Source organism: Anolis carolinensis, unplaced genomic scaffold (genome assembly GCF_035594765.1).
Source record: "Anolis carolinensis isolate JA03-04 unplaced genomic scaffold, rAnoCar3.1.pri scaffold_10, whole genome shotgun sequence".
Lineage (NCBI taxonomy): Eukaryota > Metazoa > Chordata > Lepidosauria > Squamata > Dactyloidae > Anolis > Anolis carolinensis.
In genome coordinates this window covers 13,717,697-13,737,290 of record NW_026943821.1, presented here as the reverse complement: position 1 = coordinate 13,737,290, position 19,594 = coordinate 13,717,697, and the positions used below count along the sequence as shown (strand labels likewise).

Here is a 19,594-nt window from a genome sequence, read left to right as displayed (position 1 = left end):
TTTACAGCCCCTACATCCATAATCCTGGATTTCCTGGTGCACCTGTCCAACAATGGATTATGTTTGGCCTCTCTTAAATGCTACGTGGCAGCTATCTCCTGGTACCGTAGAGGCTCCTCTGGCCAATCCTGCTTTCAGGACCCTTTAATTGGTCTTTTTCTTAAGGGATTCAAGAACCTACACCCGCCAGTGACGCCACCACCACCGGCGTGGAGCCTGGAGCTGGTATTGTCCCAAATGTCTAAAACACCGTTTGAACCGATGGCCTCATGTGACATCTCTTATTTATCATGGAAGACTGCTTTCTTGGTGGCGGTTACGTCCGCGCGAAGAGCTAGTGAGTTGTGTGTCCTTAGGGCAGACCCCCCGTATCTGAGATTTCATCAGGATAAGGTTGTCCTTAGGACAGATGTAACTTTCCTACCGAAAGTAGTCTCCAGATTTCATATGTGCCAGGATATCACTCTGCCGGCCTTTTTCCAAAATCCCTCCACACCACTAGAAACAGCGTTACATTCTCTGGACGTTAGGAGAGCACTAGCTTACTATATTGAAAGAACCAAGGCTCATAGGAAATCTACCAGGCTCTTTTTGAAGTATAGACCAGATGCGTTGGGGTCCCCGGTTTCTTCTCAACGCCTAGCCGCATGGATTGTGGCAGCAATTCGTACGGCCTATACCCTGGCGGGCCGGGACCTTCCTCAGAAGGTGGTGGCCCATTCCACGAGGGCCTTGTCTACATCGCAAGCCTTCCTAAAGGGAGTACCGCTCGACGACATCTGCAGAGCAGCCACGTGGTCCTCCTCCTTCACCTTTGCCTCCCACTACAAGTTGGACGTCTTGGCGAAGAGGGATGCAGCCTTTGGGAGAGCCGTGCTGTTCTCATGCGTGGCATGACCCTCCTCCTTCGGTGAGTAGCTTGCTAGTCTCCCATCAGTGCGATTTCCACAGAAGCACCACGAAGAAGAAGATGTAGTTGCTTACCTGTAACTATGTTTCTTCGAGTTGTGTTCTGTGGAATTCGCACAACCCACCCATCCTCCCCTCTGGAATCATGCCACTAGGCTCAGTTGCTACCTGGCGGCGGGGAACTGACTAGCCCCGCCCACAGGGCCTTATATATCATACTGGGGAGAGTGGGCGGGCTTCCCGCCATTTTGTTTTATTCTAAGTTCTAGAAGGTTCCGACAATTGCTGTGCAGGCACAGGAAAACCCATCAGTGCGAATTCCACAGAACACCACTCGAAGAAACATAGTTACAGGTAAGCAACTACATCTTCTGCTCCCTCCCCTAGCCTCCCGCAATAAAGGAACATTTTATGGCACTTTGATAAAATCCCAAACTCAACATTGTTGAGCTCCATAAGGTCTTCACAGAAATGCAACCAGAATAGGTAGAGTTGACTGAATCATTGATTTTTAGGTTTGAATGCAGCCTTAAAGGTGAGCTGTCTTTCACCTCAAGATGTTGCAGTTATTTGTGTCAAGCTTAAGTTGAAGCAGAAGCAAAGATCATATTTTCAATAATTTTTGTCATAACAAAATGTAACTCTTGCTAATTCCTCCCCAAATAACATTCGATGGTCAGTAGGTAAAGTTCAGTGGTTTTGTTAGTACACGAAGGGGGCATGCAGACCAAAACCTACTCACTTGACCACCATAAAACCAATCTTTTCTCCGATGAGATTCATAATAAATTTAAAATAGCTGGCAAAAGTACAGTATGGGGCACATGCAACTCTTGATGGTTTGGTGGTTTGGAGGCAATCCAATGGTGTCCTCTGAGATTCCTGTTGGTATACACCTTCAAGCCATTTCTGGCTTATGGTGAAAGCCTAAGGCAAGGCCATCATGGAATTTTCTTGGCAAGATTTGCTCAGAGAGGTTTGACTTTGCGTTCCTCTGAGGCTAAGAGAGTAACATCTTCAAAATCACCCAGTGGGTTTCAGTGGCCAAGCAGTGATTCAAACCCTGGTCTCCAGAGTCTGACTCCAAAGCTGAAATCACTATATTACACTAGTTGTCTCTGAGGTTGTACAGGAACTCAATGTGACTCTGTTAGCAGTTGCACACAGGTTGTATAGGTATAGTCACATGGATATAAGGGGAGCTGGTCACTGAGCCTACTGCTGAATGAGTATTGGCAAATACCAGAGTCTTCGGTATTTCTTAAACCAGTAAACAAATGAAGTACATCATAAACACATGTCAGCCATGTACAGGCAGTCCCCAAGTTACAAACATCTGACTTACAAATGACTCACAGTCAAGAACAAGGATGAGATAACAGGAAGTGCGAGAAATCTACGCCTCGGAAGTGAAATTTACTCCTGAAAGAGTTATCATGGGGAAAAGGTGTATTCACTGAAGCTTTCTCTCCGATCCTTGTTTCCACAAGCCACATTTTTGAAAATCCAGTTATCACAGGGATAAAGAGTGAGGTTAAATCATCTGAATAGGAGCACAGACCGCAAATCAAACACTACAAGGATGTTAGCCCTTCCTTATGCTAACTAAAGCTGAAAATATATGTATTTTTGGCTAGAGTTACACTTTTAAAATGTTCCTGTTCAGGCTTACAAACAAATTCAACTTAAGAACAAACCTACAAAAACCTAGCTTGTTCCTAACTTGGGGACTGGCTGTATTTCAATCCTATGGGTTTCTGGGACAAATCAGCCATGCAGAGTACAGAGGCTAGACCACACTTCCCTGTAGCTGCCCACTGTTGCCTACCTTTCCTAATCCAATCCAAAGCGAAATTAAAAGAGGGCCGAATGACATCACTTAAGCACAGAAGTACCATTGCTTCAGGCGGCAGATGCTAGGAGGGGGAAGCAAAGTAGATAGCTTTGTACTCTGTGACTGTCCCTAAGTCCCTCAAAGTCTCTGGATGACTGCAGGTGGTCTGGAGAAGAATAAAGTCATGGAGATGGGAAAGAATCTTGTCCTTTGCCTGAGACAGCAAGTAATCTAGGTCAGCCCCACGACACCAAGGAAAATGGGTAGAGACAAGCAAGAAGGGTTACAGGGATGACCCATTGAGCCCCTGCTGAAATAAGTGACGGAAAATACAAGCCCTTCTAGGGCTGCTCAGAAGGTAGCAGTTAACAATAGTTTAGTTGTCTCCATATGTCTCATAGTACTTTGAGGTGAAAAGACAAGGCAGAGCTTTCGATTTAAAGCACTATACTAATACCTCAGTTCTCAAAGGATTTAAAACCCACTTGGGGATAAGGAAACTGGCTTCTTCTACCCACACTTAGCAATCTTTTACAAGTCTTCAGCAAGAAATTGTGCCGTTTGAAGCTGTATTTTAAGGTCTTGCAAATGTTCTGTACAAAACCAAAGAGTGAGTCCTTATCAACAATCCGCTTCTGCTCGTTTCTGGAGTTTGTTCTCTTGGAGTAAATGAAAAACGCAGTTGGAGATGCCGTTAACCGTTGCCAAAAAAAAGGAGCACTGCGTCAATAGCAGGATGGAAACAACATTGAGTCTTTCTCCTCTGATGCAAAAGCAGCCAAAGCCTGGGATTCTGCATCATTTGATTTACTTTCAGGCACTTTCTACTGATTGGTTGCTCCTCCAAAACCAACAATTTACACGTTTTCTTTCTGCAATCAGTTGTTTGATGGCTTGGCTTTTTATCCCTGATCCATGCTAAACTGTTAGGTTTGAAAGTTACACATAAGCAGAAATCAGCATCTTTGCACACTTTGTGGCGGTTTTCCTAAATGCAGATTGAGACAAACCTACAAAATTCCTGATGCACACACACACAGACACAAAACAAACCAAAAGAAAGGATGTTGAGAAGGAAAAGAGATTAGAGAAAGTCTAAAGACAGCATGAGGATCATAACGAAAAAGTATTTTTGTGCATTTTTCATCAGTCGTTTCATTAGGACGTTGGAGACCCAGGTGGTACAGTGGGTTAAACCCTTGTGCTGGCAGGACTATTGACTTGTTGACTTGAAAGTTGGGTTGCTGACCTGAAGGTTGCCAGTTTGAATCCAACCCGATGAGCTCCCTCTATCAGCTCCAGCTCCATGAGACAAGCCTCCCACAAGGAAGGTAAAATCATCAAAAACATCCGGGCGTCCCCTGGGCAATGTCCTTGCAGACAGTCTATTATCTCACACCAGAAGTGACTTGCAGTTTCTCAAGTTGTTCCTGATACAAAAAAAAAATTAGGATGTTTGACCAATTGTCATTTGCCCCTTTCATAAAAATCAAGTTCCTAGCCCTCTTGATGGAAGTAAAAGCCAAAGCAAAACACAAATGCACTGGGCAGTTTCAAAGCTAAGAAAGCCACACAGGCGATGTTTCAGATGATTCTAATACCTTCATTTGATACAAACTTCAGGATGCTTGGATGTTCTCCAGCCTTTATACCTGCCCTGCTTATTTTTCAGTTTCAGGCACAAGGATGAAAATGTTTACTGACTAAACTGCTGGTGTTTAGAGGGTCCATACAAAGCAAAACAACTGCAGCTATGGTTAATGTTGAGCCACAATCTTCAGAAATTGGTGGTTTCTGTAGATCCTAGGGTAATATATATTGCCATCTAAGGCTATTTTTGCAGCCCTGGGCTCCTCCACACTCCCCTGAGTGCCCCATGAATGTATAATCTACCAAAAGAGTGAACTGACTTATAGGAATGCACTTTTAAAATAGGTTTTGGGGCACATCATATACAATTTAAGTGGTTGGTTAGATTTTTTTTGCGGTGAAATACATTGATCTTGCCTTGATGACTATTTTCAAAGGCAGAGTAGTATAGAGGCATAGGTGTGTCTCTCCTTTACTAATTCCACACAATGGAACAGAGTGGCCAGGTTATGAGACTAAGATAAGGCAGAGAGGGGAAGGATGCAAGCTTAAGACTGCAATCTCACACACTTGCCAGGAGGCCATTCCCATTGTATTCAATGGATTTACTACAGAGTCAACCTGATAGGGTTGCATTGTGCATTCAGACCAAGAGGCTGGCATTAATGCTGGTTCAGAAGTCTCTTTTCATCAGATCTGCCCATTTTCAGAGTTTCTCTGTGTAAATAGCATAATGGTGGCATCCTGTGACACTATGAAAGTCCTATGACTTTCAGTTTTCTTGTCTTTTTAAAAGTCAGTTCACTAGCCCTTGCATTGCTACGCTTGAAGAGGGATGGGTCGTCTTGGGAGAAATCTCAGGAGTGCAAAGTGAGGAGCCTGAGTTCATTTGTTGGAAGTGAACTTCCAAAGCACAGTTCTCGGTTCTTCCTATCACTTGCAGAAACTCAATAATGCTGATGCTTTCTGAAGTTTTTGAAAAATAAATATATATTAATTTTGTAGGTTTCGGCTTCACAGTAGCTTGATCCAGACTGTAAGTGATGCACAGTAGAGATGGGCTTGGTGTTAAGAGAACCAGTGGACCCTGTGATATTATTGCACTCCACTCCCCATCAGTCCCAGAAGTGTGGTCAATGGTCAGGGATGATGGGTGATGTAGTACAATAATACCTACAGGACTGCAGGTTCCCCACTTCTTTACAGTGGGTTTTCTGTCTTCTCCAATAGAGTGGCACTGGCTAGTAGCAAAATGCTACTCTGTGATTAGTTGTATCTTAATCAGAAGAATGGTTTTCCTCCCACTAATGAGATCTCAAGAACCTGGACTTCCCTTTGCTTCTCAGAGATTGGCTGCCATGGGTGCCTCCTCAAAAGCTGTCCTGAAGACCTGCAGCAAGGACCTCCTTACTGCATCCTGGAACTCCTGCCCCACAAAGACATAGAGCAAAGGGTTGATGCAGCTATTGAACATGGCAAGGCACTTGGAGAGGGGGATGGCTACCAGGCGCATGGCATCTGGCACCGTGTCCATGGAGATCCTTGCCAAAGCGAAGGCATGATAGGGCAGCCAACACAAGAAAAAGCAGAAGACCACTCTGGTGACCACCAAGAAAGGCTTGCTGGATTTGTTGAGCTTCTTCTTGTGCATGGTCACCACCAAGATTGTGTAGGAGATGGAGATGACCAATAAGGGTAGGAGGAACTGGTAGAGAAAGATGCAAATGGTGAGGACCTCAGCTTCCTGCCAGTCCTGGAAGACATCCAGGTTGTTGCAGGAGCTCCGGTTGTTCTTTTCGAGTGAGACCTCAGTGAAGAAGTAGCAGCTGGGGACAAAGAAAGCCAAGGAGAGCAGCCAGAGCAACCCACACGCCCCCCAGGTGAGGCGGGGAGTGCGGTAGTTTTGGCACCAGACAGGAGCCACCACGAGGACACAGCGGTCCACACTAATGGAACTGAGCAGGAGCACACCGCTGCACACACTCAGCCCAAAGAGGCAGTTGGCCACCTTGCAGGCCACGGATCCAAAGGGCCAGTGCAGATCCAAGGCCAAGTACAGGATGGTCACAAAAATCAGGGAGGTGGAGGCCAAGTCAGCCAAGGCGAGGTTGAAGAACCAGACCGTGTTGGATGTCCAGCGGAGTTTCAGGCCAGTGACCCACAAAACTATCCCATTCCCGGTCACTCCAGCCAGGAGGATAAAGCTGAAGATCACACCGGTGATGATCTTTACAATGTTACGCACTGTGCTTTCCCCCAGGACTAAAGAGGAAGATGAACTGTTGGCTGCTGGGCTTGCGGACATCTCCCTGGCAAAGAGAGAAAGGAAGGAGACAAATTAGGCTTGCATGTAACACTATCTATGTAGGTCATGGACCACATATGTCCTCTTCACCCATTTCTGTGGACCCTGAACTTTCTTCTGCCCATTGCCTCATTAGGCAAAAAGAGAATGATAATTATGGTTTATGGTGGCCTCCAAGACCAGAAATCCACTTTTAAAACAAAGGTCAGCCCTCCAATTCTTCTTCAACCACTAATAAAGGGGAGAGAGAGAGAGAGAGAGAGAGAGAGAGAGAGAGAGAGAGAGAGAATTTCCACCTTCTTGTTTCTTTACTGCACCCCATAATGTGAGCAGAGAGGGAGGAATGGCTCCTAGACCTCAAAGTGTTCAGGTCAGCCCCAGCCCCAACTTCTTGACACTTTGTTAACTTCCATCAGGTTGACTTAACAGAGACCTCCACATCATCTAGTTATCAACAGCCATGTTATCAATATCAGAGCCATGGCTTCATTGACTGAGTGAGTATCTCTTCACCCCTATCTTCTACCTTTACAAGGAATATTGCCTTTTCTAATGAGTCCTGTCTTCTCACGATATGGCCAAAGTATAATAGACACTGCTTAGACATCTTGATTTCTAGAGAAGGTTCAGGTTTCATTTGCTCTAGGACAGTGGTTTTCAACCTGTGGGTCCCCAGGTGTTTTGGCCTATAACTTCCAGAAATCCCAACCAGTTTACCAGCTGTTAGGATTTCTGGTAGTTGAAGGCCAAAACATCTGGGGATCCACAGGTTGAGAACCACTGATCTTGGATCTATTCATTTGGTGGTACTATTCCTGAGTTTTCTTGGCAGGATTTATTCAGAAGGGGTTTGTCATTGCCTTCCTCTTAGGCTCACGAAGTGTGACCTACCCAAGATGTGTTTCTGTGGATGAATTGGGATCTGAACCTTGGTCTCCTAGCGCCTTGGTCCAGCACTCAAGCCAGTAAGCCATGCACAGTTTGCCCACCACAATTTACTGTATGTTCATAGTGTACTGAAACATATGCCCTACCCCAAGGGCCACACTGTCAAAAAGGGGGGTGGGGGACTAAGAAATAAAATAAAATTAGTAATAATAAAACCAACAAGGTGAGAAAAATATTGTAAAAAAATATATGGGTTACTATAAGCAGTAGGTATAGCAAAATGATGCCCACAAAAAAATCTTTAGAAAACATTCAGGCAAAATAGTCAGTTCTTCAAACTACCAAGTGCTAGGTGCTATTTCCACCCTTGAAGCACAAACCTCTTTATTTCAGCAAGGACATGAAATTGCATTGCTCATCTGCTCATTCTCCATGTTTTATATATATAGCTCAAAAACACATGAGCATCACCCAGGTTCAAATCTTATGTACACAAAAAAAAATACATTTCTATTTGGGGCTTTCATTAAATGAAAATGGCTTAAAGGCTTTTCACAAAATTGCAAAGATATGTTTGGAGTGGGTTGACTTAAAAACCAGGCTGAATGGAGAATGCAAATTCACTTTTGGGGGTTGATTATGGGGCACTCCATTAATTTGGTCAGAGGTGGCAGCCGGATGGATTAGCACTCAATTTGTGGAGTATATTTGAGATGCTCAAACTTTCAAAACTGTGCTGTATGTGTAAAAAAATGTGGACACCTTGATGGTGCAGAAAGTTAAACTGCTTAGCTGCTTAACTTGCTGTCTGAAAGACTGGCGGTTCAAATTCAGGGAGTGGGGTGAACTCCCACTGTTAGCCCCAGTTTCCGCCAACCTAGCAGTTTGAAAACATGCAGATGTGAGTAGATCAATAGATACCACTCCGGCGGGAAGGTAACGGCGCTCCATGCAGTCATGCCGGCCACATGACCTTGGAGGCATCTATGGACAACACCGGCTCTTTGGCTTAGAAATGGAGAGGAGCACCAACCCCCAGAGTCGGACATGACTAGACAATGTCAAGGGGAAATCTTTACCTTTACCTATGTGTAAAGTCTCTCTCTGTGTGATGGGGGTCCTGTGAAAGCACCCCAGATATATATTTATTTAAATAATCACCTCTGATCAAAAACAAGCCACTTTCAGGAACAATGGCATTTTATGTCTGTCCACATTCCCTCACCAACATAAGAAGAGCCAAACAGCATTTTCCCAAAAAAGGTTTGGTGATACCTACATCCCTTTCAATTTATTTTAAATCTAAAGAAAGAGTAGTACATCAAGAGGCTGAAAATGTTGTATGAAACATTCTACTTCTTTCTCCTATTCATGTCTAAACTTCTGAATGTTACATTTCAGTGTGCTGTGATCTTAGCTTTGGGAATGACATTGTCACAGAACTGCAAACTGGAGATTGGCACTTCCTCACCCTCTAGACTTCCTGAGTGACTCACCAAGAGTTAATTAATCCCCATTGCACTATATAAACCATGCCCCTTACTATGCTTTCAGAATCCAAAAGTCTGCAGAAAGCATTACGAGCAATTACGGCAACTTTTCAGTCTTCCAACTCATTCACTGCTACCCAGTTTAATGCTGCCCCAGAGTCTGGAGTAGGAGGTGAAAACCATACTACATGTGCCCATCCAATGGGAAGTTGTGTCTATTAGTAAAGAGAGTGCAGGTGGTTCCCACGTCAGTTGCATGGTAAATCTATGCTTGGTTGAACCTATTTGGGGATGTAGTTCAGCACCATGGAGAATTACTTTAAAGTATGAAACCCAGTGCAGATTGATTCATCATCCTGTTGGCATGGGAAGAACCAAAGGCCACAGGAAAAAGAGGACAGGAGTCACTGGCAGAGTCAAAGCACCTGGGATTTTCCCCCCAAGGTGACAGGATTCACTTCAACCCCATTGCTCCCCTCCCACACACCCAACACATTGTGCAAACTGTCCCCTCCTCCCCTGACTATCTATAATTGAAATTCTCAAGGGCAATCTCAGTTGCTCTGGTTACGGCGTAACTTCCACATAGCTGGAACTATTGCACAAAGTGGAGGGAAGCATCAATAAATGAGCCTCATTTCAAAACGAGAGAGTTGCCATGGGATCCGAGAGAGCTTCCGTTGCCAAGAGATGGCAAAAGAGAGGAGGGGATCAGTGGTCCGACCATAAGGCAGGCTGAAGTGAATAACTTAGGTGCATAGCAGAGGATGAGTACCATCAAAGGGTCAGAGTGGGGTTTGCGGGATTAGAGAGATATCATCTGTGGAGTATACAAGCCTTCCAGCATGGATTGTGCAGTGTACATTCATTTTGGCAAAGCCAGGAGAATGTTTCTACCTTTTGTTGTGTGTTTGTCACAACATATACCTTACAACCTCTGAGGATGCCTACCATAGATGTGGGCAAAATGTCAGGAGATAACACTTCTTGAACACTGCCATACAGCCCGGACAACACACAACAACCCTGTGATTCCAGCCATGAAAGCCTTCGACAACACATTTCTACCCTTTGCTAACCAAAGATATAGGAACTTGTTAATGAATTAGACCTAAATACGCCCAGGAAAGAAATGAGCAAGAGGAAGAAACTGGACAGTAGTAAAAAAAGTTTTCACCACATTCAAATCTGAGAAGCAAATTTGAAAGCTTTTGAAATAGGAGAGAATGTTCAAGTTTGGATCCTTCCTTCCTTCCTTCCTTCCTTCCTTCCTTCCTTCCTTCCTAAACCCACCCACCCTTCCTTCCTCCCTTCCTCCCTTCCTTCCTTCCTTCCTTCCTTCCTTCCTTCCTTCCTTCCTTCCTTCCTTCCTTCCTAAACACACCTTATTTCAGCACAAAAGATTACAAAACAGAGGGAAATAAAATGACAAAGGTTTTCTTTCCTTATCTTTTTCAACCTGTAAAAGTAAATATATTCTCAAATTCCAATGCAGAGTGTTTACTCACAAATGGGTAAACAACACCAGATTTAACAGAACATTTATTTTTTTTAGATCTTCTAAGTTATGGCGAATAGGATCTGTTTCCTACCTTAGTCACCTCTTGGAAAGGACTAAGAATAAGAGGAAGGAATCTGGCAGAAAAAAAAAGATGTGGCCTGTCACTTTTGGTGACTCGGGCTCTGTACATCTTGGAGTGAAGCCAACGGTTTCCAGTAACAACCAAAGCCTCCTGCATTTACTTTGGGTACAAATGGCAGCATTCTAGAATTTTTTGTTGTGAGGCTGTAGTTTTGGAAAAGACAGAGTGTGGTGGAGTCTTCTTCTCTGGAGGTTTTTAAACAATCCGGAAGACCATCTGTCAGGAGTGCTTTGATTATGTATTCCTACACATATATTTGGTCTGGATTAGGATCTTGACCTTTTGTTAACAACTTGTTTATTTTAACTTTGATTGTAATGTGTGTTGTACGCTGTGTGTATTAAATGTGTTTGTCAAATGCTTTGGTATGGTCAATGGGCTAATCAATAAAATGTATGTATTACTAGCTGTGCCCAGCCACGCGTTGCTATGGTGAAGTATAGTGGTATGGGAAATAAAGTATTGAGGAATTGGTGGTAGTTAAGGTAAAGGGTAAAGGTGTGGAGTCCAGATAATCCAGTTAAAGCAGATAATATAATATTATAAATGGGTTATATAGCTGTGTGGAAGGGCATTGAGTCTACACTGCCATCTAATCCAGTTAAAATCTGATAATGTGTATTTTATAGGCAGTGTGGAAGAGGCCTAAGTGAGGTCTAACTCTGCCTGCACCCTGGGCTGAGTGGGTTGCTAGGAGACCAAGTGGGCAGAGCTTAGCCTTCTAACTGGCAGCAATTGGATAAAAACAATTATGGCTCTCCCTCTAATTAGGACTTTATTTTTCTTTTCTTTTTGTTGTATCAACCTAGAGGCGTGGATGATGGATTGTGTTATCAATTTTCGAGGTTGTGGGGTGTTTAGTTTTGTTGTTTTGTGGGTCGCTGTGATGCCATCACTCATTTATATATATATAGATATGTACTATATGTATTCCTACATGGCAGGGGGCTGGAGTGGATAATCCCGGGGGTCTCTTCCAACTCTAAAAGTATATGAGAGAGAAAGAGAGAGGAAAATTGATGGAATTCTAATCTAATACCAAGTCTGGGTGCTAGCATTTCAAATGTAGCAAACCTGCAGATCTGAAGACCTTTAATGTTTGCTCTCCTTGTCTCCTCGCTGTTGGAAGATTTATCATAATGCTGTGATCTGGTTATGCAACTGCAGCTGTAGTTGTATTATTTATACAGCTATTGTTGCATCTTCGCTCCTGGGTCTAGCTGGGACCTTGAGGTGTTCTGTGTTGTGTAACTTCTCTTCCATCTGATTCCAGGTGCTGTTTAACAACCAGAGACACATTATCTGGAAACAAACAAAGAAGGGAAGCGAGGGAGGCAACCAAATGGTGGCGAGACTATCATTGCCTTTTTTTAAAAAAAGCAGGAGTCTAGCACAGAACTTGAGATGAAAGCCCCCCCCCCCCCCCCCGACTGTTTCTCTCTGGATCACAAAACAGTACTTTCTTCTTTCTGTCTATCAGGGTGATGCTAAAGGAGAGGAGCTGTCCAACAAAAAGTATAAAAGCAGCTCTCAAGTTAAGATCTTTCTTTTAAGTTTTTTATTTTCTTTTTAATGCCTGTGCTTCAAGGATGAGGGGAAGATCTCAAGATCCATTGGTTCTAATAACAACAATTTAAAGTCAGGATCCAATTGCTAGCATGTTTGTGTATATTATGTGCTTTCAAATCACCTGTTGACTTATGGTGAACCCAGAGTTTTCTGAAGCAAGGAATATTCACAGGTTTGTTTTCTAATTCCTTCCTCTGAAATATATCCTTCAGTACCTGGTATTCATTGGCAGTCTCCCATCCAAGTATTAATTAGGACTGCCCCAGCTTAGCTTCCAAGATCAGATAAGATATGGTGCCTTTAGGATATTTATGGCTATCTAGCCCCTGATGGCATAGCAGATTAAACCGCTGAACTGCTGAACTTGCTGACTGAAAGGTCGGCAGTTTGAACCTGGGGAGCAGGGTGAGCTCCTGTTGTTAGCCCCAGCTTCTGCCAACCTAGAAGTTCGAAAACATGCAAATGTGAGTAGATCAATAGGTGCCACTCCGGAGGGAAGTTAATGACGCTCCATGCAGTCATGCCAGCCACATGACCTTGGAGGCATCTACGGACAATGCCAGCTCTTCAGCTTAGAAATTGAGATGTGCACCAACCCCCAGAGTTGGATACGACTGGACTTAATGTCAGCGGAAAACCTCCACCTTATTTCTAGCATAACCACTGACATTTTCCAGATGTAAACTGGGATACATGTGGTCAAGTAACATCAGAACATAGTCAAGGCGGCAAAAGTTGCTAATGTGGAAAAACACAAAAGCAAGGAAACACTGCAGCAATTTGCTTTTGCCTGAGCCTCCAGGAAGATCGAGATCCTATCCATGCTTCCACTCCTCTCATATTTTCCCCTCCAGTGAGTTACTTAAATACAAACTACTTTATTACTCTAAACTCAATTTGCAGGGATTGAAGTAAACTGTAGAGAAAGGGGGAGTGGAAGTGAGAAACTGGGACATTTTAAAAGCAGATGAAAAAGTGGGAAGGCAGAGAATTCATTGGGAAATCAGGAATACTGGCGGCTGTGTTAAACCCCAAGCAGAATAGAACTAGTCAAACTCTAGACCTAACCTAGGTCTAACCAAGTTACAATTGACGCACTGAATTGCAATTAAGACTGGATATAGGCCAACATCGGAAGCATTGACTGAGCATTGATTGAGAGATTGACTAAAATATCCAACCGCTTCCACTAGCATAGTCAATAGTGAGGAATATTGGGAGCTGCCATTCAATGAATTCTGAAGGCATACATGAGCATCACTGCTAGTTTGGGTCATTAACTCAAATAGGCTTTGCACAAGGACAGAAAAATCCTATTGGGTTCCAAGATCCAAACCAGAAATTATTGCATGAAACCATGGTGGTCCTTTTCAGTTTCGAGTCAATTAAAAATGGAATAATCCTTAAGCATGAGAAGAACTGCCCTGTCTGTTGCTTGTATATTTGCAAATACACTAAATAGTACAACTTTGCTGTTGTCTCCTTGCCAAATGTAGGCTGCACTGTACTTATGGCTTCTCACTAATGCAAAAACAATGGGGTTTATAAGCACAATATGATGGTAGTCCCACTGCTGAAAAGAGCAAGGTTATTAAAAATTAAACTTCAACACATCTCTTCTCTCCCACCTCATTTATCTTACATTTCCATGGAGAGTGATAAGGGACATGAGTAATGTGAACTGACAATTGTTAAAGGCCAATTCAGTGCCATTGTATTTTATCTTCCTGATATTTATTTAAAAATGGGAAAAGGGTGGTGTTGGTTAAGACTCCTGGACACCTGTATTAGCTTTCTGCATTTGAGGATGGATCCAAAAGATTATTTTTGTATTTTGCAAAACGTTAATACCTTTATTATAGGGAGGAGGGGCAAAATGTTTATTTTTATCAAGGAGGTTGATTTCTGCCTGTTGAATATTCCTTATTAGAAATGCTTGGGACAAGAAGTGTTTTGGATTTTGGATTTTTTCAGAAATTGGAATATTTGTATTCCTATACATACATACATACATACATATTGAGATATCTTAGAGATGGGACCCAAGTCTAAACATAAAATTAATTTATGTTTCATAACACCCTTATGCACATACAAAAAGATAATTTTTATACCACATTTGTCATACTTTTGTGCATCAAACACAGTTTGTGTACATTGAAGCGTCCCAAAGTAAGTTTTATCCATGTGGCCAATTTTGGGAGGATTTCAGAATTCCAGAAAAGGGATGCTAAAACTGAATTAATTTTTACCTACTTGCAAAGTACATTTGCCAGCCATTTGTTTGAAATTTTCATAAATATGAAGATGGATACAATGTTTACTATGACTTTCCTTCCATATGTTCAGTGAAGCTTGCTGTCAAATATATATGCATAGGTTGCAGACAGTCTCTATTGTTTAACAATTGATTATATCTGCCCAACATCACCTTGCAGCCAGCACTATATTCCTTCAAATGTTTCCACTACATGCCATTTTGGGTCCCTCTTTTTCAGGGAGATAAAGCAGGGAGATAAACAACAACAACAACAACAACAACAACAACAATGTTCCAACAACCTCAATCAGAATCTCTCCCCATCACCTGCAGTCAGAAGGTGCTGGGAGATACCATCTAAAACAGAAAGGCAAATCTATATATATAAAAGAGTGATGGCATCACGGTGACCCACAAAACAACAAAACTACAGGCCCCCCAACTTCGAAATTTGACAACACAACCCATCATCCACGCCTCTAGGTTGACACAACAAAAAGAAAAGAAAAATAAAGTCCTAATTAGAGGGAGAGGAATAATTGCTTTTATCCAATTGCTGCCAGTTAGAAGGCTAAGCTCCTCCAACTTGGTCTCCTAGCAACCCAATAAAAAATAATAAAAAACACTAAAAATAATTTAAAACACTAAAAATTAATACAATAAAATACTATAATAACAGAAAATAACTAAAAATAATACAAGAAAATAATAAAATATAATAAATAAAAATATAACTTACAATAAAATTAATTTTAAAAATGCAAATAAAGTCAAATAAAAATTACACAACAATTTTTAACCAATACCACCACCACTTTGCCACAGCAACGCATGGCCGGGCACAGCTAGTATCCTATAAAATCAATGGGGGATGACATCCCATCAGCCTCAAACGAAATCTCCCCACATCTGTGGTCTGAAATGGTGGGAACAGCAGTCCAAGGGCCCTTCCACACAGACATATAATCCTGAAGGTCCCATTAGCTTTGAAAGCAATCAGCTCCCAACACCTGAGTTTGGAGATGATGGGAGCTGCAATCCAAAACAGAAGGGAGAGCATCCAGGGGTTATCAATCCCCATCAATCTCAAATGAAATCTTCCTACACTACCTTCGGTTCAGAGATCATGGGAGCTTCAGTCCAAATCAGAAAGGAGAGCATCCCACAAAGCCTAGAATAATAGATACTCTATCAGCTTCAAAGGAAATGCCTCCCAACGTCTGCAGTCAGAGATGATGGGGGCTGCAGTCTAAAATAGAAAGGAGTATTTTCAAGCCCTAGGAGCCCCCGGTGACACAGCTGGTTAAACCACTGAGCTGCTGAACTTGCTGACTGAAAGGTCAGTGGTTTGAATCCAGGGAGCGGGTGAGCTCCTGCTGTTAGCCCTAGTTTCTACCAACCTAGCAGTTCAAAAACATGCAAATGTAGGTAGATCAATAGGTACTGCTCCATTGGGAAGCTAACGGTCCTCCATTCAGTCATACCAGTCACATTACCTTGGAGGTGTCTACGAACAACGCTGGCTCTTCAGCTTAGAAATAGACATGAGCACCAACCCCCAGAGTCGGACACAACTAGACTTAATGTCAGGGGAAAACCTTTACCTTTACCTATATTCAAGCCCACATGGGTGGATGTCCCATCAGACTTAAGCAAATTCTCCCCTGAGGGTTGGAGATGATGGGAGCTGTAGTCCAAAACAGAAGGGAGAGGATCCCTGGCAGATTGATGTCAACAGAAAGGAGAGCTTGCCATAAAGCCCATGGAATTGGATGTCCCACCAGCCTTGAGCACACTCCCCACCCCACCCACACACACCCACTTGCTGTTGGAGATTATGGGAACTGCAGTCTAAATCAGAAGGCGGACCAGCATCAAATCTTTTCCCCTTTCCCCTGGGAGGAGCAGCTTTTTACGCCCCCGTTAATAATACCACTTCCTTGAAGGGGCTCGTCCATCAGTCCCTCTGTCTCCGAAGGGAAGAATGCTGCTAATAATCGTCACTCACAAAGATGCTCCGCCACCCAGGGAACGACCCACCACGTGCTCCCGAGTTGCCAAGGCCCATTAAGGCCTGCTAATGGATGCGCACCTAGCTGTTTCAGGGCACAGAAGGCAGGCAAACAAAGGCGGGCCCCAGAGGAGCGATTAATTAAATGGATCTTTCACTATAATAATTTGTAAAAAAAGTTATTTACAACATGTATTTTAATGCCTTCCATTCAACAGTTCCTTCCGTCTATGTTGTTTTCAATTTGTGGCAGCCCTACAGGGCACCTATCTCTGAGGGTTGAGCGAGTGTGAAGGTAAAGGTTTTTTTCCCCGACATTAAGTCTAGTCGTGTCTGATTCTGGGGGTTGGTGCTCATCTCCATTTCTAAGCCAAAGAGCTGGCATTGTCCATAGACACCTTCAAAGTCATGTGGCTGGCATGACTGCATGGAGCGCCATTACATTCCTGGAGCAGTACCTATTGATCTACTTGCATTTGCATGTCTTTGAACTGCTAGGTTGGCAGAAACTGGGGCTAACAGTGGGATACTCACCCCGCTCCCTGGATTCGAACTGCCGACCTTTCTGTCAGCAAGCAGCTCAGCGGTTTAACCTGCTGTACCACTGGGGGCCCCATATTCACCCCCTTTTTGTCTAAGCAAGCAAGTAACTAGTTATGCATCTACACAGTAAAATGAATGTAGTTTGACACCACTTTAATTACCATACTATGAGGAGCCTCCGATGGCCTAGGGGATAAAAGCCTTGTGACTTGAAGGTTGGGTTGCTGACCAGAAGGCCGCCAGGTTTGAATCCCACCCGGGGCGAGCGTGGATGAGCTCCCTCTATCAGCTCCAGCTCCACGCGGGGACATGAGAGAAGCCTCCCACAAGGATGGTAAAACATCAAAACATCCGGGCGTCCCCTGGGCAATATCCTTGCAGACAGCCAATGCTCTCACTCCAGAAGCAACTCCGGTTGCTCCTGAAACAAAAAAAAACCCCAAAAAACCATACTATGAAATCATGAGAGTTGCAATTTTATCAGGTCTTCAGCTTTTTTCTGCCAAAGAGGGCTGCTGTTTTGCCAAACTTCAAATCCCAGGATTCCATTACATTCTGCCACAGAAATTAAAGTGGTGTCAAACTTCATTAATTCCACAGTGTAGATGCACCCTAACACCTCTTCCTATATGGCAGAACAGAATGCAAAGGTGGAGCCTCTCTATCCAGTAGCAGTATATCTTATATTGGAATGCTAGTTTTGGATAACAAACAAAAGTCTGGCCATGCCTTAAATGCTTTGCTTGTGAGCATCTCACAGACACCTGCGGCTTTGTCCCACAATCATTCAACTACATCTTTTGGCATTTTAATAGGGATCCAGATTATCTTGACATCCATTGGTAAGCCTTTCATGTTTCCCCATTGAACACACCCCCTTTTCTATAGGAAAGTCACTTAAGAAGGGTAAAAGTGTGCAATGTTTTAAAAGCAATGTCTGGAGTGCTTCATACATAATCACCCAAACACTAGAGAACATGGATTTGGGATCAAATCAGCCACAAAAAATGCTACTGATATTTTATTCCCCTTAACCCATTGAATGGTTCAGTTAGCATATCTGCGTAGCAGAGCTATGATCCATGTGTAATGTGTGAGCATGCGAAGAGTCCGGCACAGCTGAGAATAACAGAAAAGAGGAGTTAAGGGGGTAGAGAATTACACTTCGGTCGCAAATGCTCCATTGTTTATATACCTTTAAGAGCACAGGTGAGTGCATTCGTAATCCTCTCTATGGAGTCGTGTATATCTCAAGGATGGTGCCTTGTGATGTTGTGTGTGGAGATAGTTTTAGAAAGTCACCTGTTGTTATGGCCACAATTTATTAGATTCTACTTCTGATGCTTTTAACAAATCTCTAATCATTCGGATTATAATTATAATCTAATGCTAGCCTTGACTCAAGACAAATATGCAGGCTGTGACTTGTGACTCATTCCTTCGACCCTGTTGCTTTTCATGGATCTGTTCTAGTTGGGGACATACGATTAGATTGTCACAAGCTTGTCTGAAACAATTTCCTAACAGCCGTTGCAATTCATGATGCCAAATTGGTCTCAGAAAAGCAGGCATCCCCATTCAATAGAGATTAATAAGAGGAAGGAGAGAGCTCTATAGAATCCTACCTGACTGCTTGATGAAGTCTGCTCCTTTTGATAGGTCAACAGGTCTTCTGGCTCTTGGCTCCTCTGTCCATATGTTCCAAAAAATCAAAGTGGTCCTCTCCCTTCTAAGAAAAGGAGATGCTGTCCGATCCAGAGGCAATGGGACTACCTGAGCCCCATGGATGGGAGAAAGGATGATGCTGATCCTCCATCTATTCAGAAGAAAGCCCGGCACGGAGTGTGAGAGAGGCGGATTAGCTGCTCTCTGTGAAGTAGTTGGGGGCTTGTATGTGTGAGAGAAAGGAGAGGGAAATGGAAAGCTAGTGCTGATGTTGGAAGAGGCAAGCTATTCTATATGCAGAGGAAACTCAGCTGCCCAATAGCATTGAAGCAGTAGGAAGGGGTGTCTCCTCCGATGCTTTCCTCCCTGGATGCATAAGCCCCATCTATCCTTCTTTGGTTAAAGTTTCCCCCCTCCTTTTCCTCTCTTCTAATTCTTACAATTGAGTCTTGCTGACGTTTAAGAGTATGACATTCTGGGTTTAAGGGTCAGCGTGGCAATATGTTTGACTTGGACGTCATTGTCTGAGTCAGCTTTCCTGGACAGGATGGCCTTCTGATAGACTATAGCCTCCAGAATCCTCCCCTTTTCCCAACAAGTGGGGGAAGCTTGTCCTTTTGAGACAAGGGGGTTGATGGAAGTGTTGAATCTTAAAATAGAAAAGGGAATGAAATAATAGAATCATAGAGTTGGAAGAAACCTCATGGGCCATCCAGTCCAACCCCTGCCAAGAAGCAGGAAAATCATATTCAAAGCAGCTCTAACAGATGTCCATCAGCCTCTGCTTAAAAGCCTCCAAAGAAGGAGCCTCCACCATACTCCGAGGCAGAGATTTCCACTGTTGAACAGCTTTCACAGTTAGGAAGTTCTTCCTCATCATAGAGTTG

At 43.3% G+C, this 19,594-nt stretch overlaps 1 protein-coding gene across 1 annotated transcript; it reads right to left on the bottom strand.

The window, feature by feature from the left end:
- Positions 1–4,053: 4,053 nt before the first annotated feature.
- On the bottom strand, positions 4,054–19,200 carry LOC103279955 (chemerin-like receptor 1). Its single transcript, XM_016996089.2, has 2 exons — positions 18,668–19,200; positions 4,054–6,642 (listed from the first exon to the last, which is right to left on the bottom strand). The coding sequence occupies exon 2, from the start codon at positions 6,636–6,638 to the stop codon at positions 5,676–5,678; it is 963 nt and encodes a 320-aa protein (XP_016851578.1). The 5' UTR covers positions 6,639–6,642; positions 18,668–19,200; the 3' UTR covers positions 4,054–5,675.
- Positions 19,201–19,594: the final 394 nt, after the last annotated feature.